Here is a 27,324-nt window from a genome sequence, read left to right on the forward strand (position 1 = left end):
TTTAATCATTTACAGCAAGGCAAGTAACATAAGCTTTATGTTTGCTTCTGGTCCCTTGCCCCCAAGTTTCATGGGGGCAATGCAGAGCAACTCAGGTGAATGTGTCCCAACTGAGGAACATTAAGTGGAAGGAGCCCAAGTCTGTTACAGTGGACTGTAAGCAAACCTGCCTGACATTTGCCCTATAGGGAAACATTCTTATTATACTGGAGGGTAACTTGCCCTCCACTCTGGAAGGAGATACTGTCTCTCTCTCTACTAAGGCTGTTCACTATCACTATACAAACATCCTTTAAAAGATAGTTCAAAACAAAGGTAGTCAGTGCCTTTGCTTGCAAGACATTTTGCAGAAACACCAAAGACCCACAGAGAATTGTCTCCCAATGATGTTCTTTCTTTGGATACTTTTAAAAACCATTCAAATGTTTGGTTCTTATTTCTACTACCTCTAAGTATCTACTTATTTTAAGATTGTCCTATATTTCTTCATTTCTGCCAGTTCACCAGAAACCAATTTTCTCTAACTTAAGCAAAAAAGAATGTTAGTGGAAGGATATTGGATTACTTCATAATTCAAAGAACAACACCAAACTAGTACTGTTCTGGGACCTCATCAGCAGAAATTCATAGTTGTCTCAAGAGTGCTGTCGTTAGCATGCCTCAGCTTCAGTGGTTCCCTGTCTCTGCCATTCTGTACTTCAAGTTTTAAATTCTCTGAAGAGAGGAGTCAGATGGCCCAGCTTGACTAAGGCTCTGTCTCTATCTTTTCAGTTATACCCAAGGGGGAGGGACTATGAAAGCACAGACCTAGTTAATCTTGGCTATTCCCAAATTAGGAGTTTCTTGGGAGCTTTGGAAGACTCCCAATTGCTTTCTGCTATATCTGGATTTGTTTTGATTGATATTCCTCTTCTTATGGAGAAATACAGTTACTGTTTTGAGCATTATTTGATTTTTATCAATTAAATACAGTTTTGCTTTATTCATCATTTTCTTGGCTACCTTCTGCCATTTCTCAGTTTTGGGGGGTAGTCATTTTGTGAACTGATCTAAGCCAATTTAGTGATTCAAGAGCTTTGGGTAAATATAAGTAGCCTCTGGTGGTTGAAGACATATTGCACTATGTGTCTTTTCTTCTCAGTCCTGCTATTATGTGGTATGCTAAGCAGGGCAAGGCTTAGCCCAAATTTTGTTAATATTAAATACTTACAGCTAGTCAATGTATCTTCAAGACCATTATTTCAACAATGTAAATTTATTTTTAACATCTTTTATGCTAATTAATATATCCTCTGGTGTAGATTTCAATAGTGCTATTTGAAATACAGGAGTAGCCACCTCTAAAGCTGTGGATTTTCTTAATTAGGGTATTTCCAAGATTACTTAATCAGCCCTTGAGTGTGGAGTAATGTTACCTTATTGCCCACATGCACATATATACATATTTTTAAAGTAAATTACCAGACAGACAATATAATAGGCTAGAATATAGGCATTTAGTCATGCACTCATGCTAATTTCCATACTCCTTTGTAATTAACATTCCTCCTGACTGGATTAATTGGGTTTGCAATAAGTAATCACGTTTATAATACTGCAACTGTTCCCAAATTAATTGCTCATGTGTTCAATGAGCCATTACATGTTCTTATTTAAAGCAGCTTAGAGAGTCCATGATTTTAGAGCTGTGGTCCTAAACATTTTGGGGAGAGGGGGCACAGAATCATCCAAGAATATGTCAATAACATGATGACAGAAATAAACCAATGGTTCCCAAACTTTGAGAGTACATAAGAATCACCTCATTGAAAATATAAATACTTTGGCTCCACACTCAGCAATTCTGATTACACAGATACTGTGTGAGGCCTGGAAGAACTTTGAGAAATATTGCACACTTTCTCCCTAGAAAAAGGCACATATGCACACACTTCCAACTTTACCAGTGATCTTAAGGGAGAGTTTCAGAACCCTGTGGCTTTCGTACAGTTTTTCTCAAGACTGGCTGTATAATACAATCACCAAGGGAGTTTTAAAATATTTCAGACCAATTAAATCATAATATGAGTGGTATAGGGTGACTAAACTGTCTGCATGTTTTTTTCCCCAACCCAGAATGGAAACTAGAAATTTTTCCCAATGTATCAATTTATTTTACTGAATTAGACTCACTTGACAGATACCTAGCAAAAATGATAATAAAAGAAGTTCAGTTACCCTATAAATCTTACAAAATACACAGTTTAATTTGTGTATTGGTGAGAAGGCACATCATTTTTGGCATTGATTTGTCTTTCTCTCTTCAAAGCTTCAAAGGATTTAGTGGACTTTGTACTCTGTTTGATGGATAGCCCTCCCAAGCTTGAGAGAAGAAAAGCAGGGCTCTTTTTATAATTCATGGTGGTAAGGTAAGTGTTTATTATATTATTTTAGCTAAAGAAAATCTAAGAAAACATATGGTACTTCAAATTGACCATCAGTTCACTGTGTTTTGATAGCATACCCAGCAATTACGAAAAGTAAATATTCATTGTAAATAGCCCTGAGAAATAGTTAAATGTGCAGTTTTCTAGATGTTATCTGAGGAAGATCTTTTTTGATTCTTTTGAGTAGGAAAATATCTTATCATGATACACAAAGTAGTAGATGGAAACTTTAGTTAGACTGATAAAGTTTTTGAAATTATTTTAGACTTCCTTATTATAAAGGAAAGGAGGCCTATAAACAGTGATAGAAAAACCATGTTGGAAATAACCATAATCAAAGCTTCTTCTATGTTTCTTTGAAGTGGATCCATTTATAATATTACTCATACAGATATTCAAAGCTGTGGCAATAATAGGTGATTTAATGATGTTTAAAGCCCTTAAGTAAGGAACATCGAGGGCATGAATTTAATAATTATGATCATTTCTTGTGCTGATAACTCTTGAGTTAGGATTTCCACTGCCAGAGACAAAGTTTTAGAAAATCAAATTGTGAAAATTAAGTGTCCGAAGTTTGGATAATTCAACATGTATGAGTTATATAGTCCATTTGTGTAGAAAAACTGGCTTCCAAGCAAGCAAAAGGGCTATTTCTATACTCAGAAAGCTTTCTCTCAAAGATTGGAAGCACCTAATGGCATAGGGCAGAAACCAGTTGAGTGTGAATTTGTTCTACTTGTCAGAAATGTTACTTTTTTAAATGTTAAGGTGGGATTATTAGTTTTAATTTTAAAAAATTGAAGAGATTTTCAAGCTTTTAATAAAAGCTTGGTAGTTTTTAATTCAGTTGTAGAGGATTCACCAAAATTGTGAGGGTTTGGAAGGTTGCTAGAATCTATTTGTGGTAGAAGAAATTTAAGTGTAATTGAATTGTAAATGTACTGTCATTTTAGGCCCCTGCTGTCAAAGATGGTACTTGTAGAAAGGTGATTACTTTTCTTAGCGATGGAGTTAAAGGCTTTTAGGAAAGATCCAGTCTTGTAGGGATAATGATAGCAATGGTGCCAGGTACCTGCTCTCCACCAACCTTACAAGCTGCTGTGCATTCCTGTTTCTGATCCTAACAGTCTGATGGATAGTGTCATCATTATCCCCATTTTATAGATGAGGAGATGGTGCAGACAGGATTTACATCCAGATAGCTCTATTTCCTAAGCCCCTGTTCTTCCTGTCACATCCTTTCGTCTCTGTTTCATGTAATCCCTAAAAACCACTTGCATAGATCCTGAAGGGTTACTCACTGCATTTGAGGGCAACATTTGCAGGATTGGACAGCTCTGCTCACCCAAAAGGCCATTCTCCTTTTTGCTGTTTTTGTTTGTCTTCTTGTGACTTCCATATACTAGCTCTATGGGAGAGATATTAAGGATTGATTAGAGAGGGTAAGAAAAAAAGGGAGTATTGAGGACATAAAGGTAGACAACTATGGACACTGTCTCTCCACCAGCTGGAGAGAAGATAGGTGTTTGGGGCCAGCAGGAAATAAGTATAGGAAGCAGTTCTGTTTTCTTCTGAATTTGAGTTTTTATTCTCTGTTGGTGTGCATGTGGCAGTGTTAAAAGGCTGGGGTGTTCTTTTATCCAGTCAGCAGGGGGAGCAGTAAACTTGAAGTGACATCCTGTAGGAAGAGAAAGGCCATCCACTCAGCACAGTGGTTTATAAGTAAGTGTTCTTATCCTGCCTTGCATTAATAGATTGCACTAAAAATTTTGTTTCTGTTTTTTTTTTCCATGCTGTTTATGGTTAATGAAGTCATTGGACACCAACAGCAATGCTGCACTAGAAAAAGTATTTACCTTAGTAGAAAAGCACATTTTATGTTTATGTTTAATAGTAAAGTACATCTTTAAATATATAGTGAATTGCAGTTTTAAAGATACCTTTCTAGAATCCATAGGATTGTTAGTTCTGGCCAAGATAATTTTTCTACCCTGGGCTCAGAATTATAGCTCTATATGGGAGCAGTCAGATGAGGGAGGAGACCTTTGGTTCTAGGAGGTGATTTGAGGGTCGTTGAAAAACATGTTCTTATTTTGTTCTTACAACCTTTAATGCTATTAGGATTTTCAATCCCTTTTAGGTTAAATCTTCTTTTTTAAACTATATAACTAACATATGCATATTTTACCTAAAAAGAATAACTCATTAATTGGTCTTCCTTATTGACTTTGTTCACATTTGAAAAAGTTCTGTGGACAGATGCATTTTGATGTTGCAGAGTACAAAACTGGGTTGCAAAGCATCTCCCAAGCCTTCTTAAAGCATAGGACAGAAGTCCCTAGCAGGGAAGTAAAAGAATAAATGACAAACCCCTATTTTAATTTGGGCCACTGTTGGTTCATGCTCTCGGGTCTTAGTATAGGAGAAGTAGCATGTTGAGTAAGAGACCCAGGATGAGATATGAAAGTCATAATAGTTCAGAAAAGTCCAGATTACTGCTGTTCTTTTGGCTAGTGGTTCATAACATCTTTTTTGGTCATGAACCCCTTGGAGTATCTGAAGAAAGTTCTGGGCCCTTTTCTAGGAAATATGCACACATACACAAATTTAGCTCTCTATTTCAGGAGCTCATTGATGTTCTGCCTTCTCCTGAAGCCCACCATGTGTTCTTGTTTAGAGCAGTGGTCTCTAAAATGGAGGGTGGGGAGATGATGCACCCCAGGATGTGTGCCCAGTGACCCACTGGACTGTGTGGTTTTCTGTTTGTGTTTATTTTCTGTCTTTTAAAGTTTTTTCCATGTAGGTTTTATATTGCACATAATCTATTAGTACCATAGTGCATATATAACATTTACATATAAGTAGATTAATAAAATTAGTTGTAAGAGTTCACATTTTTACTGGTGGGAGACATGACTCAAAATTGATAGGCTACCAATTCAGAGAATGGTGGTGATTAAATTTAAACTCTAGGCTCTCCTCTCCCTAAATTGGAGGGCCAGGAATAGGAGCTTAAATCAGAGGTGACTACCAGTGACTGGAAATTTTGGACCTAATGATGACAAGTAAAATTTGCCCACCCTTCATTAAGCACTGTCACACTTGCCCCAGTTGGTCCCCGCAGTGGCTCTGGGAGTTAGGTAGAGTAGGTATGCTAATGGATATCTCCAAGAGCAGGTATGTTAACCAGATTCTCAGAAAACTTGAGACTTCCCCCAAGGGTCCTTGGCTGGTCAGTAGTGGAACTGGTCCTCATAACCTTGGCTGCCAACCACAAATTATAGGCTCGTTTCACTGAACTGCAGGGATAAGTCAGTCATTATGGGCTGTCTGAGGTCCCGCTGTTGCAGTTATTGGTGCTCCCTGAGGACCCTGAGTTGTTGAATCCCTGGCTGATCCAGGCACAGGGATAGAAAACATATTTTAGCTACTTGATCAGAGGGCCAGGAAGCTGAACTAACAACTCAGCATTAGCTCTCTCCTGTTGGTACTGTAATACCAACATATTTCAAAACAGACAGAGGGCTCTGGAAGGGTTTAGATACATCTATGTACAAAAAAGATTTACAATGGGTTATTAAATGGGAGTTTTGAGGCTGGCTTCATGGGAAGTGCCAACCACTCTTTCTCCCAAATTTCCCTTGGTGCCACTGTCAAAGGCAAAGTACTCATTTAGATGGATTGTTGTTCTGACCCAAAATGACATTTCCAACTTTTCTTATATATAATCCAATTTCTGAACCTCCTTTTCAGTGATATTAAGTGGAATAGCATAAAAAAGTCTTTTGGCATTAAAGATAATAAATGTGTTCAGCATTGCTTAGGTGTCTTTGCTCTTGGCCAGTGCATTGGCTGTATTGATCTTAGAAATTTAAATCACCCTTTTTACCAGACTTTATTAATATCTCCTCCCCTCATCTTGGCTACCTTGCTTCTTCACTCTCTCATGTGCAATCTTCTTCCCTTTTATACTAGCACAAGTTATAGGCGGCTGACTTTCACATGACCAAGGGTCAGGAGATGTGAGGAGGATCCCTTGAGCCTGGTGATTAGCCTCTAAAAAGGGGACCTGCTGTTCAAGGGTCAAGCCTTCAGTACATTGCCCAGGCCCTGGGAATACTAACAGTGGACCTCCTGGCTTGGTAAGTACCAGATTGTTCTAATACGTGGCTTCCAGAGAAGAATCATTTAGCCAGACAGAAGAATTGAAAGTGAAATGAGATCTCTGGCTAGAGCTCATTCCAGTATCACTGTTACTGCCATGAGGCTAAGGTTAATTTTGAGATTCCCTCTCATTAACTGTGTCCTCTGCTATCCTCAGAGGACATTTTGTTTAAAGTTGTGTTCACACATTGTTTTATTCTCTCTCTGCAACTGAATCGTGAGATCCCTAAGGATACTGCTGCCTGGTATGGCTTTGTACACCCCTCCCCAGTGTCCTCCAGAGTGGCTGGGACCCGGGGAATGATGACTCCTAGATTAGGACTTTCTTTCAGAAAGTAGGAGGGTGGAAGGATAACCACCCTTTCCCTGGTAATGGTCACTTTTCAACCAGGATTGTTTTCACTTGTTGACTGCTTATTTCTTTTCATGATATTTTAAGACTAAATTTGCTGTAAATGATAAAAGTAATATAACTACACTATAGCAAACTTGGAAAATTTAGACATAATAATCATTTCTGTCACTGTTATATAAATATACCTGCTCTTAGTATTTTGATACATGCATTTAAAAATATTTTTAATAACAATGTACTTGAATATTATAAAGATTGTAACGTTCCGTTATAAGCATTTTTTTCTTTTGTTTAATCATTCTAGTAAATGTTACTGAGATATAGAAATTTATTTCACTATTTTCCTATTTTCTACTAAATATATCATTATTTATTCCTCATTAGTATTTATTGGCTATGCCATCATTTATTTCTTCATTGTTATCTATCAGATACACCATTGCTTATTTAGCTATTTTCCTGTGCTCATCTCACTAAGTGGACTACGGGCTTAAAAAAATCTGCCTATTTGTATACAGTTTGAAAAAAGTTATTATCATGTAGCATGGTATTTGGCTCATAGTAGGTATTCAGTAAATGTTGGATTTCTTTCTTCTCTCTTCCTTCTTTACACCAACCTTATGGTATTTTCTTGTACTGCCAGCCTGAGGGCATAACTCTGTTATGTAGTTTTGCCTTGGCTATTTCAGTTGCTAATTTGTGGGGAGTACTAGTACTGTGATTCCTGGGATTCAGTTTTCTTTATGTCATTTGGTCAAGTATATTGATTTGTTCTTGCCAGACATAAAATGTTAGAGCTACAAAGAATTGTGGAAATTACCTTGTCCAGTGGTTTCCCAATTGGTGTATATCAGAATTTTTCAAGGCGCTTAAGAATACTGATTTCTTACTAAAGTTTAATTTGTTGGATGAAGATTGGGAATCTGCATTTTAAGAGGCAGCTCAGTGTTCTGATTTAGGTGATGGAAGGACCATAATTTGAAGTTATTGTTTGGTTAGTAGACTTTGCTAACTTTTTAGAGTTTATTTTAGATTTTCATGATGTTCAGTCTTTTGCTTTTAAAACTAATTGAATCTTGGGATGACTTATAACAGGAGGCAAATATTACAATCACAATTATGTTCTGCAACAGGAAATAAGCCCTAAATGAATCTTAACATTTTACCTGACACATTACTATGTTTAAGTGTATTAAAGATGTCATTGAAAGGTGCAGGGGAGGAAAATGAACTTGATTTGGCAGGTAAGTGTTCATGGTACTATTATCCACAACTGTCTATGCTGATTGACAGCACACACATTACCATTAACAGGCATTGTACTCAGTTGCATCAGATTTAAGTGTATGGCATTTTTACTGAATATTTGAAACTGTTTTAGTTAATAGTATTAATTGTACATAGACCAACTTTCAGCCACTGTTTCAAAGTGCTTAATGGATAATAAACCAAAAGGTTCTGAGGACCTCTGCTTAGAATTAGCTTAGGTCAACAATTGCCATTTTGCTTAGGTATTATGTATTTTGAGTAGGGCAAATGTTTAACAGTTCAGAGAAGGAATCTTCACCACATTATTGATAAAATGAAACTCAGAAAGGGGAAATGCTCAAGGTCGTTCAGCCAGAAGGAGCCAAGCCAGAATTGGAGCTCAGATCTCCTGGGTCCTTGTTCTTTGCTCTTTCTACCACACCAAGCTGCCCTTTCTGCATAGTGCCTGTCTAATGAGAAACAATCAGTCTAATGGCTGGTAGAGATACTATAATCCATATTTATATTGCAAAGAGCATTGAAGCAAGGAATTCTACTCAGTGTTTTCTTTTGGAAACCAAACATGCTTTATTTCATTTTTTCCACAATTTATTTAAACATCTCACATATACAAAATAGGTACAATTTAAGTTTTTGGCTTGTCCGAGAAACAAGGCTTCTTTGGAATCACGGGAGAGGATGAAAATGAGGCTGGCAAAGAACAAATGCTGAATTTAAAGAAGAGGACAATGTTGGGCAAATGATCCACTTTTTATACTGGAGTAAGATGTAAAGTACTGATGCTAAATCAAATGAAAAAAAAATACACAATACAACTCAACACAGAGGAGTATTTCTTCTCAAATTCTCCTAGCACCATCAACATTCTTCAAGTATCTGAAATACTATTAATTAGCACCTTTGTATTTTGAACAAAAAACAAGTACCTCAGCTCATCTCTGTCTAGATCAGCACCTAATAGTGTGGACCACACTCACAGGAAAGTGTTTTGAGGTAGTTTAAACCTTTGGAAGTTTGGGTTTTAAACTTCCCTCTGTGGAAGATATTCAAAAGCCACAAGTGGTGCAAATGTTCATGGTTTTTATTTTATTTTTCAATTTTTATTTTGGTTTTCTTACAAAGGTTGACATTTTCCACAACAGGTGTAAGAGTGTTGAAAAAAATTCCAGATCTTTTGGGAAGGGGTAGAGGGAGGGGGAATTAATTAAATCATATTGCACAATGCTCTGATCAATCCTTCTCCTCTTTTGCCCACAATTTAAGCAAGTAGATGTGCAGAAGAAATGGAAGGATTCAGCTTTCAGTTAGAAAAGAAGAAAAGAAATGGCAAAGAGAGAAATTTTCAGATTTCCTTTTTCTTTAATTTAGTTTGAGTTCATTTATTTGAAACAGACTGGGCCAACGTCCAAACTGAATTCTTGGTCAGCACCCCCGATGTCCAAAAGTGCAATATCAAGGATAGGCAGGCGAGATGGCTTATTTGTTTTGTATTCAATGATTGTCTTTTTCCATTCATTTGTCTTTCTCTGTTTAAAAAAGAGAAGAAAAAAATACTCATAAAACAGCACTACTACTGAATCCAATTATATTATATGATATATAATTATATATGATATATGTATCTAATATGCATTAATATATACTTTTATATAAATTATATATTATATAATATTATGTATAATGAATCTTAGATACTATATTAACCACTTTTTGGCTCATGTCATTCTGAAGATGTGTGTCTCAGATCAACAAGTTTATCTTTAAAACAGCAACATCAGGGGTGTCTTTAGCAGGAGAGGTTTCCTACCAGTCTAATTTTATTAAAAAACATTTCAATGCATACTCCAAGTGGTTTATTTAGACATTATCATTTTCAGGATCTGTGTGGTGGGGAGAGTTGGGTGGATATGCAGTACTACTGTTATTTTAAACTTTCTTCTATTTATTGCATTTTATAGAGAAAGCATAAAGAAAAACTAAATGTAGGCCATACTAATAAGTAAAATAAAATACATTTAACTATAAATTATAGCTTGGACCCTTTTAACCTCAAGTAATTGTAAGTTTTGGGCATACATCATCATTTAAGAAACTCACATTAAAATAAAAACAACTAACACATGGACATAGTATATATTTCAGTATTTTAGAGAATTTCAGAAGGCAGGATCTTATAAAAATACTCTGGTTTACCATCTGAATTTAAACAAATACATTTATGAAAGAAAAATCAAATAAGTTAGTTTCTCATTCGTTGGTTCATTTAATGGTCTAAGCTAGAACTCCACTGTCCCACTTCCAAAATAAATGTTACTCCCACATTTCACCATTACTTACAGAGCAGCCATCTGCAAGAACAGTGTAAGTGAACCTGCTGTTGCCCTCGGCAACCAGTTCAACATCGTTGGATCCTTGCAAAATGACAGCCTTTTTCAGGTTGCCAGTCTCCTCATCCAAGTAGGCAATGCTGTTCTTGCAATGGTAGGTGATGTTTTGAGAGGCGTGGTTGGCCAGCAGGCGCATGAAGGCAAGTTGGGTAGCCATTTCCTTGGTGGTAACTCCTTCAACATTATATTCAAACTACAGAGAATAAGATGGAGTTCTCATTAAGTGAAGAAGGACTCAGATACTAAGTCAGTCAACTTTAAAAAAATAATCTGGTATAGGGAGGAATGATGATGGACTCAGATCTGAACTTGTACTTTTAAAAGAAACTTAATTCACTTGTCTTTGAAGTATTAGGTACCTAGAAGGGACATAGGAACCACCAGACTGAGGCAAGTCATCTCAAAATGCAAAATGGTACCTGTTTCAAATGAGGCCTCTATTATATGTTTCTTTTTTTTAAAATAAGAGAGCAAGTAGACAGAGACTCAGATCTCTTTATTTTTCTATAATTCCTATCAGTAGGCATTTAATAAGGTTGGTGAAAGTTTTAATTACAAATTCAGAAAAGTTCATGTCCTAAAAATATGTGTGCATGGGTACTAGTCTATATGCTGACCAATACTCCTTCACACTAAATGACATTAGTCAGCTTCTCTGGTGATTATCAGTTAAGTCATTTGAATAATAACTTTGAATTGTATGGATATGTCCAATCAATCCATCTTTAATGTGCAATCCAGGATATAACTGAACCCAAGAACAGAGCACGTTCTCTTAATAAGCCCTAGGTAGAGAACTAAAATGTAGATCATTAAAAAGCAAATAATCCTAACAAAATATTATTTAGTAGGAGAAGGGATGTTTGTAGGATTCCTTACCTGGGTACCACCATTGATAGTTTCTCCTAACCAGACGTGCTTCTTGGCCTTGGAATCTCTGTACCAGTTCTTGGCTGGGACGTTTTCAGGTTGAGCCCGGATGCAAGTTTCCCCAGTAGAGAAATCACAGTATACTTTGATAGCATCCATAGTACATCCTTGGTTAGGGTCAATCCAGTAGTAACCTTTTAAATAAACAAGACCCAGATCATAAAACCTCTCATTGAGTGGAACACAGGTTCTAATAATTATTAGTCAAAGTTTTTGATTCCTATAAGTAACATTTTTGATTGCACTAATATAATGTCTATCCCACTTTAACAGAAAGAGTGTACTATTTTCAAAATTAGACAGTTTCTCCTCTCCTTTCCATGAAAATCAAATCAGGGTACAGATTTACTATGAGAAGGGCAAAAATATATATTATCAAGAGAAGCTTGAGAATAGGTGTTGGTTGGGAGAAGAAAATGCTTCATTAAGTAAGGTATGTTTCACATAATGTAGTTTTTACCCAAATACTTTTGAAAAGCCAACTGTGATAAGGGTCACAAAGTGTCAGTCTGGTTGGACATCTCAACCTACCACTGCTCCATTCTGGGTGGCTGAGTCTCAAGTCACGGCATGTGCGAGCTGGGTTCTTCCTAGAGCCTTCTGGAGTAAGAAGGGTCTCAATCTGGTTGTTGAGAGATTTCAGAGTAGCATCAACTTCATAATCCTTGGGTCTGAGAGAAGGTGGTGAGCGAGGCTGGTCAGCCCTGTAGAAGTCTCCATCATAACCAAAGTCATAACCACCACCACTTGGGCCAGGAGGGCCAGGAGGGCCAGGAGGGCCAGGAGGGCCCTGCAAAGGTGAAAGTGAGAAAGAGGAGACTTTATATTTGGTTACAGTGAGAGACATCAATGACAGCTGGTTTTTAGTTGAAATTTAAATAAAAGCATGTTCTAATAAGTTATAAAAAGTCAAGTTTATGTAAATAACAACTTGTTTCCAGACATACTTGCAGGGGCTTGTAATGGGCTTAAAGAGCTCATTACACGTAGACAATTTTTATATATTTTAGAAAACACATGGAAGTGAGGGGACTACTTGAATGTGTTGTTATAATTGTCTTGGTTTAGTCTAAAGAAAATATTACCTTAGGTCAGTGATGCCCTTTATTATTTCCCAAAATCATACTTACAGCAGGACCTTGGCTACCCTGAGAGCCACGAAGTCCAGCAGGTCCAACTGTACCAGGATGTCCACTGCGACCATCTTTTCCAGCAGGGCCAGAAGGACCAGCAGGGCCCTAGGGAAGAAGTACACTAAGTCTGTGTGAGCCAGCGAAAACCCTGCTAGGGAGCAGAATCTTGAGGCTCACTGCCTGCCATGGACTCTGTCTCAGAGATATTTATCTCTTAGATTGACCTACCCTAGGACCAGCAGGACCCACGGGGCCAGAAGCACCTTGATCACCATGATGACCCTTTAAAGAGAGAACAGGAAAAATCACACTCTCAGAACATGTGTCAATAAATAGATTTTTTTTTAATTGAGTGGAAAACTAGTTTCAGTGGACTATGGATTGAGAAAAGTTGAAAATGTAAAATGGGGCTCTTTTCTGTTACTATGTCTATTACAGTCAATTATTTTTTTCTATGAGCTATTTCAGCAGTGCAATATTAGTCATTCTTCTAATTATATTTACTTTAAGTGGGGTTGAAGGACATTGTTGCCAGGAGATTTTAATATATGTATATTTCTATCTCCCTTAACCCTCACCTTTTCGTGATGGGATGAAATAGTTTTATCTCTGAGCTATGGAGTTAGCCAGAGAATGGGAAATGAATATAATGTAGGACATTTTAGAACAATAACAGTGAAGTTTAGAGGAAGATCATTCTGAGTTGAAGGCCTTTAAGATTTGTATACTTGCTAGATGTCCACATTTTACTTACAGCAAGACCAGGAAGACCTTGCAATCCATTGTGTCCCTTCAAGCCAGGAAGACCTCTGGGCCCTTTATCACCAGGCTCTCCCTTATCGCCTCGAATACCTTGTGGGCCCTATAAAGAAAGAGAAGGACAGATAGGAAATTTACCTCCTTTAAAAAATGACACACACTTCCCTACAAATATTGTTAAGTCTTTTCACAAAGGTAATTCAAAACATGCAAAGGTCTAAAAGCCATGTAGGTGTTATGCCTGTCTCTTCCCTTAATCTGCTTTAGTTGAGCTTCTATAAAGTGGCTAGATCTTTATGATTATTTAATACAAATAAGCAGAAGATATTTGAAACAGAAGAGATTTAAAGCTATTTGCAGCAATTCTTGACATGGACTAAGTTTAAAAAAAAAAAGTCTAGCCCATATACTATTTATTTCCTTAGTGGACAATCTGGAGTGATCTTTCCTAAATGTTGATTTGTACAGAAATCTTCACCATGTACGTACACTAGGACCTCTTGGACCAATGGCACCAGTAGGACCAACAGAACCAGCAGCACCCTGTGAATTGGAAAATAAAAACACAGTTTATCAGCCAAGCCCCCAAATCCTCCTCCCTAAACCCCACAGTTCCCAAGTGTGGAGAGGTCAGAAGTGAAGCCTGTTGAGGATGACAGCATTAAGGGACTGATATTTACAAACTTACAGGTTCACCACGGTTTCCATGTTTGCCAGCGGGACCCACGGGGCCTTGAGGACCAGGTGCACCCACAACACCAGTGGGACCAGCGTTACCAGGGTAACCACGTTCTCCCTACCAAAGGCAGAATGAAGCTTCAGTCAATCTGGCCTGTATTTTAATCCCTTTTAAGTTAGAGAAAGATGAAGAGGTATACTGACCTTGTGTCCAGGTTGACCATCACGGCCTGGGGGGCCATCACTCCCAGGGTTGCCCTGTGAAGATACCCCACCAAATAAGGCACTTAGTGAGGCTGTGTAGCCCACCACCCCCTGTAGTTCAGCTATCTGCTTTCATTGCTCCCAGTGCTCAATAGAGAACCCCCTTTTCATGTTGTTAAAAAATAGGAACAAGAACTTGCTGACCTAGATTTTTTTAGAAGTGTTTTTTAGTATTTTGGCCAACTTGAAGAATGCTCTTTGAAGACTCATTCCCTAGCCCAAGTTATTTTTCATATTTTCCATACTAGGAGTGATCGGTATATGTAGATATTATGGAGAAACAGACCATTTTGTTTAGAAACTTGGAACAAGAGAACCTCAGCTCAGGATACAAAGTTGTACACAATGAAATACTGCTGAGTTTTATTTTACAAACCAAATGTTGGACTCACATCACGACCAGCTTCACCAGGAGCACCATTGACACCAGGACTACCCACACCACCAGGGGGACCACGGGCCCCAGGTGGGCCTGAAATGCCGAGAGGACCAGGTTCACCCTACAGAGACAAAGGAGACAAAACAACATTCCTCTCGCTGGACTGAGTGCCACTCTCACTCTCCCAAAACAATCCTAGCCAGGAGATTACAGTTTCAAGAGAGAAGGTAAATTGAAAGTGAATGGGCCACAGAATGCTACGAAGTGTCATTAGTGTCATCCTTGTCCTCCTCCTGCATATTTAGATGGTCAGCTTTGTGTAATTTTGGAATCTATACAAGATGAGCCTTGTTTCACCCAATATTCCAAGTAAAATGAATTCATAAAGTTGAGAGAGTTTATGGAGATTAGATGGTTGCTAGTTGCTGTCAAATATTAAGTTTAATGGAATGATTCAGAACTTCCTGAGTTTCATTCTTCCAACAAGGTAAATGATGCCAGCATTTCATATTGCAAAGGAGTAAATGCAATTAGAGTTTATATCATTCTTAAGCATGTAAAAAGAACAAAAATCATTCTGCATAATGTTAAGCTGTGTCTTTATAGCATGTGTCTAAGAAAGGTGGTATTAAAGCTTCTTAGATAAGTGACATGTGGTCTGTATAAAGAAAATGCCGTGAATAAAAAATCTTAAGTGGAGTTATTCAGTGATCAATCTGTCACCCTTGAAGTGGCAGCTTTTAAACTCTTTTATTATGTTAATGAGAATAAGAATGGTGTCAAACACTCACCACAGCTCCAGCAACACCTGGTAGACCACGTTCACCTCTTGAGCCTGGGAGACCCAGAAAACCAGGAGCACCAAGAAGACCTTGAGGACCTGGGGTGCCAGGAGGTCCCTGAACAAGTACAAAAATACTGAGTCTTACTGATAAGACCTTTGGTGATAACACAGGTTTGCTTGAGGATTCTGAGAATGAGTTTACTCTCAGTTTAGAAAAGGCTAGTGGCCTCATTAGTAGGACACATCTTTGGCTATTTTTTCTCTAGTGAAGACAGTGAATTTACATCTTTGTACCTGGTTTCTCCTTGAGACCAGTGGAGAAACATTTAAAAATATGTGGTTGGGATTAATGAAAGCATCTTGGAGTGAGGGAATAGAGGTTTTATAGAGTTTATGCTGGGAAGCAAATTTTGACATTGGCTTCTAACTGAACCAGGTCTAGTAAAGTCACATTTCAGAGTAGGAATAATCCTGGACAATGCATGTTTAAAAAATTTGTAGTTTACTGAGATTGACTAGTTTATAGTAGGATGACCACAGCAAGAGATTCTGTTTTAATCCCAGAACCAGTAAAGAATCCTCAATAGCTTAAAGGGCTCTTTTGATAAAACAGTTCCCTCAGTTATTGTCACCCCCATCTGTCTTCTGAGATGCCTTCTGAGCATCTGCTGAAGCCATAACACCTCAGTATCTGTCAGATTTCCTGGCTCCGTTGAGCTCTACTTGAGAGCCTACAACACTCGTCAACAAATACATGCCACTTGAAGATTTGTATAAAGGCTTTGTTTTAATTCAACACAAGGCTTTAAGAGAGAGGAGTTTGAAATCACTTACAGCAGTACCAGCCTCTCCAGATGGACCCTTCTCACCAGCAAAGCCAGGGGGGCCAGAGGCACCTGTTTCTCCAGCTCGACCAACTGGACCTTGGTCACCACGAGGCCCCCGAAGTCCTTCTTTACCAGCAGGACCAGGCGGCCCAGGGGGGCCAGAGATACCCTGTGAGCAAATGTACAAGGTCATTACTTTGTGTTAATCATCATGGACCTGGACGAGAACAGCTAAAGTTCTAAATATTAAGGTGCAAATAGTTTGCAGCAACAAAATGATATCCTGGTCATCTTGGAGAAATGTTTAGACCTTTTAACAATCTTTTCTTAGACAAACAAGCAACTTTCATCTTCCTTCTCCTGAGGCTGTAATAAAGTGAACAGCTGAGGCAGAGGCTATGGCAAATGCCTGTGAGAAAAAGCAGTGCTATGCACCAGTCACCTGGCATATTGGAATCACAGCTATGTATGTAGAGTTATAAGAGTTAGCTGTAAATGAAGGGGACTTTGGATTTTGGAAGACTCTGCTTGTTCCTTTTTGAAGAAAGCTAATACAGGCGTTCTGTTCATAATTGAGGAACCACATATGCTCTCAACTAGGTTTAATTAAATGCCTACAGGGAATGAAGATTTTTCTGTTATGAACCTGTGAAAGGATTCCAAGAAATCAACATCTTTGCTATTTTTTTCCCTGAAACCTTAACTGGAAGACTTAATCCTTGATAATTAATTAAATTCTCTTGAGTCCTGACAGAAGAGTCTGAATGAGAATTAAATTAGAGGCCAAACCACCTTTAAATTCAGGAACAATTATACTTTAACAACAGAGGCAGAATGTTGGCCATAAAGGGTAATTCGATAAAGCAATATCTGATATGTGACTAAAACCGTTCAGTTTTTTTATTTTTAACAAAGAGACCATGCCCCTAAACGAGGATAAGAGGACTTGTGTTCACATGACTAAAACCCTCTTAAACTGATATTATAAAATATAATTTGTGATGACTTTTGCCTAAATGATTCAGAAAAACTGATTTCAGATTAGGAAAGTAATAGCAAAATATTAGTAGCATGTTTCTCATAGAGAGTTTCTTATCAGTTTCGGACTAGAGACCAGGTCCTTTGACTAGAGAAAATAAATGAAGACACGTTTTGAAGTGATTTACTTACAGAGGGTCCAGGAGGACCAGTCCGTCCAGCAGCACCAGGGAAACCAGTAGCACCCTAAGAACCAAGCACATTAAAATTCCACAGTCAGCACCAACTCCAGGAATTTGGGCAAGATGAAAATTTCTCTTTTGGCAATTCCTCAATACATGTGACCAAAGATGGACCAAAGAGTAGGTAGTGGCATCCTCATATAGGGTATTCTATAACCAGACTTTCAAAGACCCTCCATCTCTACATATCTTTCTGACTGGCATGCCCCAAGTTGCGGTGCCCACATTTTTCATTAAGGCTCTGATAGTCCTTTCTGAAATGCAAACACATTACCTGATGGTTGTAAAAGCAAAAAGATAAAACACTATACCATTACACATTGATATGTATATGTTCATAACTCTTAACCACCTGGCTGGGTGCTAAGGGAATGGACACCAAAGAAGAAATTTTGTTTACAGAGGAAGGTGCAACAAAAGACCAAGGGTATTAATTGCTGTCCAATGAGAGAAGGAAGGAGGGAGCAGAGTTCATTCCTGGGGAGCTTTGGATCTCTAGGGAGTCAGTGTGATAGCACTGGACACCAAGGGAAAGGACTTGGTCAGGCAGAAGAAAGGGAGCATCAACAAAAGGATAAAAAGTATCAAAAAAAAATTTTACTTATTTCATAATTAAACCACCTAAGGTTAACTTTGGTTGTTATCGCAAGTGAAGTGGTAGCAACATACAGTACACTAAGTTCTGGCAGGGATTAAGTAACATTCCATGAACTTGCCCTTAACTTCAGTATCAGAATTTCTCTGAATAGAGTTAGTTTGAATCTCAAGACTCTCCTTATTATAGTCCAAACTACCAGAAATTTCCAAACTTTCAAGTTGTCCCTAATAGATCCTGAAGAAAGAAAAATGATCAGAATCTGTTGTAAATACTCACAGGGGGGCCGCCATCACCACGACTTCCAGCAGGACCAGGGGGGCCATTTGGACCCTAAATGGAAACAAAAAAAGATGGAGTCAAATCACAAAACAATCCTTATAAATGTTACTCTTTTCTTCAAAGGGATCATTCCTATGTGTATTAGAAGCAAATCTAGACATTAAAAATGATTATATCTGTGTTATATAATCAAATGTCCTTACTCCAGTATTACCACCATCATGGGTTTATCAAAGAAGTGAAATAAGACAATATTTATAAAACTTATATTATGTGTAAAGCTGCATGCAAATGTTAACTCTTATTTTAAAAATCATCTTCTATCCAGTATGTTCCTGATTGATTTATGTTGAGTTATAAGGTTTCACGGGTAACTGCACAGGCTGTGTTGCCTACCAGTGAATTCAACTTACAGATGGGCCAGCAGCTCCAACAGGGCCTGTGGGACCAACAGGGCCATTTTCACCCTTGGGCCCTTTGGTTCCTCTCTCTCCTTTAGCACCAGGTTGACCAGCAGCACCCTGTTGGAGATGAACAGTTGTAGTTCAGGTATTCCAACTCACTCTGAGTGCTAATTTGGGTTTTCTGAGATTAACCTTTATTCCATGATACTCACAGCAGGACCAGCAAATCCATTGGGGCCAGCGGGACCAACCTCACCACGTTCACCCTAGGCAGGAGAAGGGATTTTGAAATGTCTTAGCAATCAGATTCATCAACATCTAAAAGCTATGAGTGTCCAAAATGACCCAGGTTTCTACTTACAGGGCTACCACGAGGACCAGCAGGACCAGCAGCACCAGCAGGACCAGCTTCACCCTATAAGGGAACCAAAAATGAGTTTGCTAATGTGACTCACATAGATGCTGAAAGAGGTAGGAGGGAGAGGGAACAGAGGTAGACAGTGGGCTCTTGTCAGAGTTTGCGGTTGCATCTGAAGAGATAACTAATTCACATCTGACAGAGTAAAAGGAAATGGATCCTTACTCTGCTTAATGTTGTATTCATTTTAGGGGTTGGAAGCAGTATTGGTCATACACTTTCAAAAATGCTGTAAGTCAGTGCCCACAATACCAAGAGGAGGACATTTTAATTTTTAGATGGACACAGGGCTGACCGATTTGCTGCAATCTGTGCAATACAATAAATATGGTCTATTTTATGTAGATTGTTCAATGTGAAAGGGGCACACCATATATTTTATTGATTTTGTTTTTTTAACAATTGAAGGCTTTGAGAAGGCTCAGTGCTTTAGGATACTGTTAATGGGCAACCCCAAAAGACTTTAAAACAAATGATGGGGATTAAAGTATCGATGAGATACCTGGCACATCTATAGGAAGGGAAAGAGAACTTCAGACACACAGCTTGTGTTCCCTGCTGCCCCATCATAACAGATAGGTTTTTAAATAAGTGGGCTTTATACCAAGCCATAAAAATGAATTGCTGGGGCTCTTTGGGGCCAGGGTGGCCGAAAATTTTAGATACTGATATTGGCTCAGAGAGTTGCAACTCAGTGAAATGCATGCTTACCCGGTCTCCATTGGCTCCAGCAGGACCAGGGGCACCTACAGCACCAGGGGCACCCTAGTACCAAGAAGAAAACGAGTCTTCTTATAACATCCCCATACCATCAAAAGTGACTCTTGCCTCTTCCCTTTGCTGTGCTTATGCAGTGACTGAACACTTTCACTGGATATTCTGGGTGGACATCAAGAAAGCCTTTGAAGCATTTCAGTCCTCATTATCAAGACTATTAACAGCAACTCTCAGCATGAGAGTACCCTAGTGGTGAAGGTTTTGGAAATGTCTAAGTCATGGCAGATTAGAAACTGGGGAAATCTGAACTCTGTGCTCTTGTAAAAATTTGCTGGATAGTAGCAAATGAATAGCCTTGCTTAGAACCATTAGGACTGTGTGACTCAGAGAAAGGGCTATTATGAATGTGCCACCGGGAGTTAACAGCAACTGAGGGAGAGGTGAGAAGAACCAAAGTAGCTTAGAGCCAGGAAGAGCCACGCTGCAAAGATTCTAGGTAGGATTATTTTATCTTTATGGGGTTATTGTTGGCATCTCCATGGCATTAACAGTTAATCTTTGGGGCTACTCTTTGAGTCATAAATTCTTAGAGTGTACATTTGAAAAAATAGGACCTTGTTAAGAGGTTCTGGCTTCTTAAAATGTAAGAGTTACTGTTTTTCCTAAAGCCCTATAATAAACAATCATTTAATGTTCTATTAAACCTAGAGATTTTGAATTGTAGTTTGTATTTGGTATATAGATAACACTAAGGAAGGTAGAAAATTCAGGCTATGATTTTCAAGAGAATAAGTCCTATTGAATTTTTCTTTTGAAACACGTAAAATGATGGTATATTATTTTAATGAAATATTCTTTTACTAAACTGAACCCTTCTTTTGTCAGTTAGATTTTGGAAAGCTTCCCAACTCAAATTGAGTGAAATGTAAAAACAAACAAAAGACCCAACAATCTTAAGTATAAACAGAATTCTACTCACACGAGCACCATCTCTGCCTGGGCTACCAACGTCACCTCTGAGACCAGTTTCACCCTGGAAGTATAAAGCAAGAGCAACTTTTTGTTTCCCAATCAAAATTTTCAATCAAAATTAATCTGAAGTGTTTTTATAGAAGATGCTATAATACCTTTATAATACCTTTAGTAATGTCTTGATTCCCTACCATTCTATAAGATGTTGAATGAGGAAAAAAATAAGGAAAAAATAATTCAAGGCCTTTTCCAGATTAGTGTTAAATATTCTCTTCTAATTTCCGTACACTCTCCTGAAGCATAATCAAGCAAGGTACAGATTCATGTGGACAGAATCATAAGGCAACATCACAATGGGCTTCAGTGCCTGATCACTCTTACGGCATAACTAATGCAGCAGCACGGTTGACAGCTGTTCAATATAGCTTCTTCCCATTAATTAGGGCAGGCTAGGCATTATTGTTAGTGGCATTAAAATGAGCCTCATGTATTACTCAACACCATCTGTTTGCGTGAAATTCCATGGTAGCAAGGAATTTTGCCAGATTAGTGAGTTTAGAAATGCGTAGGTGCTAGGTAGCAGAGGGAAATGTGTATAGATAGATATCAAAATGCTACCAGACCACCTGCCAAGAATTGTAAAAGAAAAAAAAGAGGTCAGCCTTGTGCAGCCTTCTTTGCTAGTGTTCATCAACAATATGTATTAAGGTCCAACACGGAAAAGGGTACCTTTTCTCCCTTGCCTCCAGGTATGCCAGCAGCACCCCTCTCTCCTGGGAGTCCACTAGGACCAGATGGACCAGCAGTGCCTGGAGCACCAAGCACACCAGGTTCACCCTTGAATCAAACACATGTGAAATCAATTATTTCAGTGGTAAAAGAAGAAAATGAAGAGTCAAACTCTTGAAGGATTCCAATTTAAACATTTAATAGAAAGAATTCTTGCTTGCTTAGAGATACAAAGGAGGTGTACTGAAAGGAGGCAGACTATAACAGACGGAGATGCTGTTAATGACAAGGTAACTAAAGAGAAGAGGATAGTGATAGTGGGTGGCTATGATTTTTCTGTAACCTACTCCCATCCTCTTAAGGCAGGCAAGGAAAAGAAGAGGGTAGGACAATGGGAGGTGAAGAGTGAAAAATGTTTGCCCACAAACATTTCTCAAGGTTAAGTCTCTTAGCCCAGACAGGAAATGTGGAAAGAGATCTCATCAATTGGGGAGATGTTTGTATTTTAATCTTCTCAAGGGTGGGGACTATAGCTTCCATTTTTCTATAAAACCTTACAATTCCACATGCTTAAAACCTGTTGACTAGCTTCTGAGATAAAACCTTTTGAAAATACTTTCTCACAGAACCAATATTTCAATTCCTCTTTTCTCCCTCTTCCTTCTTTTTTAAATTTTTCCAATATCCTTCCATATACCAAAATAGCTTTTTATAGCTAATCTTTATATTGTTTTCCCTTAACGGTAAGAATCAGAAGTCATATAGGTTGCCTTCTCTTTATTGTGGTTAATCTATTTTTCAGAAACGTATTATTCCATCTATTTTAAGATCTAAACCACAGATTCTGTTCTGAAACACAAGTTTTCAGGCTTATATTTTTGGGGTGAATGTACTGTCCAATTAATTTTTGTCATCATGAATTTTCTTATAAAAATGTGGGCTACTTTTTGAAATTTTATTCTGTGAAGTAGGATGTTGGGGAGGTAAAAGTTTATTCTCTAAAAACAGTGTCCAAATGTACATAATGTTTCTAGATTAGGACAAAAATATAAACAGTATGGTGAGAAAAGAGTGAAAACCCATACTAATTCATTTATGTATATAGAGCACTAGGGTTTTGCTTCTTTTGGAGTAATTCAGATTGTCATTTACTGAGATGGAAACCATCACAAAACTGAAAGTAAATTAAAAAACGGAGAAACAATTCATTTACTATTGTAAAGGATTTACTTATTCTAGAGTATACTGGGCTAACGTAAAGGTTTACCTTGTTCCCATCAGGCCCTGGGGGTCCAGAAGGACCTCGGCTTCCAATAGGACCAGCAGGACCGGCAGCACCACTTTCACCTGGGGGACCGCGCTCCCCCTGCACAAAAGGGATAAGAAAAGTGTTGTGCATTTGTCGCTTTCAGAGATACGTTTTACACATCAGAGTTCACACTTGTTTAGGTTTTGAATCCCGGTTCTGCCATTTATTAGCAAAATATAATTATTTTTCCTTAATTTCTGTACTAGTAAAATGAAGGAATGGGATGAGATAATCTCTAAAGTCTTATTCAGCTCTAATGTTCTGTGGCTACAACTCCAAAATTTGTTGCTTCTGGAGTATAATATTCAACTTTTGGAATTCATTTCCTTTTTGGGGGGGGGTCTTTTTTTGTGATAGATCCGTAGGTAAAAATAGTTGCTAGTTATGCATAGTGTTCAAAGGGAAAGATTACATAATTTTAGATGAATAGCAATGGCAGGTGTAAACAAGATTAGATATTCCTATATAAGTGCTCTCTTTTTACAGTTGCATGCAATAGTGATGTAACAAGTATTATAGTTAACATAGAATATATATATGAAAATGTGTGTGTATTTGTATATGTCTGTCAATTTATCAATCTATCTAAACATCTCCCAATTCACATGTAAATATCACTACAACATGGCATTCTGTGGTCCAGAATATTTAACATGTAAGTCCACACTGCAGCTGTTTCAAAGGCCCTTGTTATGACTTGGTTTTATGGTGCTATGTTTCTATGACACTAAATTTGAGTACCCTCACTATATGGTAACTAGCCATATAAAGGATACTTTAGGGGCCAGCTAATCATTCCAGTTATTCTAATGATAAGACAAACTACAACAATTTTTTAAAAATAAAAGTAGGCTCATGATTTAAACTTTTAGACTTTGCACACCAACACACATTACAAAAATGGACTTTATATCTAATTAGATATTACTTTTCTTTAGCTCAGGTCAAGCTACTGTCATAAATATATCATACTTGTCTATATAAATCACTGAATATAATACATATATTAGTTCATTTATGTTTCTTATAACCATGTGGTTTTTGAATAAGAAATATGAGCAATTAAATTTAAAAAGCTACCATTAATTTAGAAATCAAATGTTCTCTACAGATTATGTTTGACTACAGAAGAGTGTCAGGAACTTGTTGCAAGACCATCAGTAGTCTTTATAGGAGAAAGCACTACTTCTTTTAAAAGACACATTGCCAGAAGTTTATGAGCGTTAAGTAGCACTTACTCTTGGACCAGCAGGACCAGGCAGACCAAATTCACCAGGGATACCCTAGGAAAAAAATGAGAATAAATCAAGTGTGAAATTAATGTGTGTTCTTTAAATCCACCTATGATTATGATATTTAGAAAAGTTTTGAAAGCGTGAAACAAAGCCATGTGGGTCTACCTACATGAGTGTATAAGTACATAGGCTGTTAGGAACAAGAGAATTTTCATCAGTGTATGAAACGTTACAAAAAGTGAGAATTCCACTGATGTTAAAGATATATCTGTCCTAGAATCTGGTATCAGAAAATTTTAGTTTCTCATTATTTAGTTTATTGCTTTTAAAAAAGTAACAAAACAGACCATCTCCTTTGATAATATGATAAAATGATGAACAATATCAGACATTGCCTATTTTTATTTATATAACAGACTGCTTTCTTAATAGAAATGCTCATATTCTGCACATTACCTAGTTAATTGTATACCCAAGTGTATCTCCTTTATTACTGACCAGCTGTCTCCTTAATGTGCCCCACTGTTGACAAAGGAGACCAGGCCACAGAATGTAACTGAATTGAGGCACATTCATCACAATTACAGAGAAAATGACTCAGAACTCATGCCCTTATTGTGGATAGCAGTGTCATGTCTGAATGCCAAGAAAAACATTAAAAGCAATTTTTCAGGATCTAGTTTGATAGAAAATCAGTACATTTACTTTTTCACTATGGAGAGGGAAATAATTTGTACCTTAACATTACCAAGAACAATACAAAAACTAAGGCTATTAAATGGCATGTTCATTATATATTTTACTTCCATAAGGTGGTGTTTCATTCAGTCCTTAAAACAAAGTAATTTGAATGAAAATGAATAACTTGGTTCATTCTCTCTGTCAGTACCAACATATGTAGAACACTATCATTAATATATTAAATATGAAGTTTTCTTTTGCATATTTATAACTGCACTGTGGTAGGGTGTTAAACAGGGGGTAAGTCCTAAGTTTAGGTGAATTTACTATCACTTGTTTTACTCACCCTTTCTCCTGGTTTGCCAACTTCACCAGCTGTCCCTGCGGGGCCAGGCAGACCCTAGATGAAAAACATACAAATCTCAATCTTATGATTATGTTTGGGTGATTTACTAATGATTGGCTTTTTGGGAGAACTAATATCAACATAATCACTAAGTATTGTGTGTTATTAAAACAAAACACAAAAGTTTGCCTTAAAAAAAAAGTATCCTTTTTTGTTTCAGTTCTGAAATCATGTTCTGTGTGGTGAGGGCAAGTGCTATAGCAATTTACAGCTGGATAGTTTGACCAAAGGCAGTAGTCTGTATGTTTTAGTTGACTTACCTGGAAGCCTGGAGGCCCAGCGGGACCCTGTTCACCTTTCCCACCTTGCACACCCTGAAAGTGATAGGAAAGATAACATAAATAGAGATATATGCTACTATTGCTGTCCTGCTACATAAATTTTGGACTGGAAAAGAGATGGTCATTTTTGTGGGACTAGATTCAGTTTAGGGCAGAAAAGAACAAGAGTGGGAGAAATACTCACCTGTGGTCCAGGAGGTCCCTGAGCACCATTGTTTCCGTCAGGACCTGGAGCACCCTAAAATGTTTAATGGAAAGACTGAGAGTTACTTGTGACTCAGACAATTTAAAATGTCTCAAAGCCTACCTCATGTGTTACTTCCTCAAAGCAAAGCTTGTCATTTTAGCATGAATTAAACTCAGTGTGGGTACCCTGCCAAGGTCCAAATACTACCTATCCACTTTTAATATGGCTCATGGGAAGCCCATGGATGGAAGGCAATTTATGAAGGCCAGAGGATGCTACTAGCATATTTATACCTTTTAATCACAAAATGAATTAAATAAAAACCAAATGCATCCATTAATATTTTTGACTTAGTATACATTCTGATTTGTTATAAATCACTGCCTTGTAAGTGTGGCTTTAAAAAAAAGAAATTTTGTGATGACAGAAGGACCCTTGGGGATGCCATTTTAGAAAGAATGTGATGGAATTATATCAAATGGCCTCAGAAGATGTATATCCTATATGAATACTATGTGGATAGGTCTGCAAGGAAGTTAGCACATACCCGAGCACCAGCAAGACCAGCATGACCTTTTTCACCATTTTTGCCAGGCTCACCCTATAATAAACATAAAAGAAAAACATACATTTAATGTCAAATTAACCGTGACAATTTTTAAATGTTAATTTCTTGCTTTTTTTTTTTTTGGAGATTCCTAGACCTTGACTTCTGTTGTCTAAGGCATGATCCATCATCACACAGCAACATGTACAATAAAGTACACTTGTGTCTGTGGGAGTGTTATGACTCAGGATGTGGATTTTCAGCAGGAGTACAATGATACATTGGAGGTCAGCTTTTAATGAGGTAAGTGGCTTGCAATTTTCTTCTGTTGAAAGGAACCCCTCTGAGGTGGAGTGGACTGAAGCGGGAGTGAAATAATAGAGTTTTGGCAAAATGAGGCAAAAAGTGCTAAAGGAGAGGAGGCTGTGGTGATTCTTACAGTGGGGCCTTTGGGTCCAGGGAATCCGATGTTGCCAGGCTCTCCTCTTGCTCCGGCTGGGCCAATTGGTCCAGGCCTGCCATCAATACCAGGGAGGCCCTGAAATAAGAGTTTATTTAAAGTTCACTCAGTTCACTAGGGTCTCACAGCCTCCAGCTTGTGATGCTGCCATGGAATAAAACAGAATCATTTTCTGAATGCATAGAGCTTCCTGTATAAAGTGTCAATAAATTCTGAGTCCATTTTCCTTTTCTAAATAGGATGTCAGTACACACACAGCCAAGTCATTTCATATGCACACAATTCCCTCTTTCTGCTCTCTTTTCATACCCTTGTCACCCTCTTCAATTTTCCCATCATGTTTTTCTTTTTCCTTCTCTCCTTTCACTTCTGTGTTCATTTGGACTCTGTAATTGAAGTCTATTACTTTTCATTCCCAGATATGTGTGTGGCTGATACTTATTTTCAACATGTTAATATATAAATAAACTACAGAATAGACTTGATAAGGGTGCAACAAGCGACCTTGAAAATGTAATGGAAAATG

The 27,324-nt window shown here is 37.8% G+C and overlaps 1 protein-coding gene across 1 annotated transcript; it reads right to left on the bottom strand.

The window, feature by feature from the left end:
- Nucleotides 1-9,274: 9,274 nt before the first annotated feature.
- COL1A2 (collagen type I alpha 2 chain) lies at nucleotides 9,275-26,876 on the bottom strand (the record flags this gene model as incomplete). Its single annotated transcript, XM_064487564.1, is given in 28 exon segments — nucleotides 9,275-9,740; nucleotides 10,552-10,794; nucleotides 11,481-11,665; nucleotides 12,063-12,321; nucleotides 12,662-12,769; nucleotides 12,893-12,946; nucleotides 13,419-13,526; nucleotides 13,913-13,966; nucleotides 14,112-14,219; nucleotides 14,306-14,359; nucleotides 14,758-14,865; nucleotides 15,536-15,643; nucleotides 16,363-16,524; nucleotides 17,526-17,579; nucleotides 18,450-18,503; nucleotides 18,866-18,973; nucleotides 19,069-19,122; nucleotides 19,218-19,271; nucleotides 19,986-20,039; nucleotides 20,971-21,024; nucleotides 21,693-21,800; nucleotides 22,960-23,058; nucleotides 24,240-24,284; nucleotides 25,264-25,317; nucleotides 25,584-25,637; nucleotides 25,789-25,842; nucleotides 26,339-26,392; nucleotides 26,778-26,876. Coding segments are annotated over 28 exon segments (2,697 nt in total), but the record flags the coding sequence as incomplete, so codon positions are not given.
- Between the last annotated feature and the right edge of the window lie 448 nt (nucleotides 26,877-27,324).

The sequence above is a fragment of the Camelus dromedarius genome, chromosome 7 (assembly GCF_036321535.1).
Source record: "Camelus dromedarius isolate mCamDro1 chromosome 7, mCamDro1.pat, whole genome shotgun sequence".
Classification (NCBI taxonomy): Eukaryota; Metazoa; Chordata; class Mammalia; order Artiodactyla; family Camelidae; genus Camelus; species Camelus dromedarius.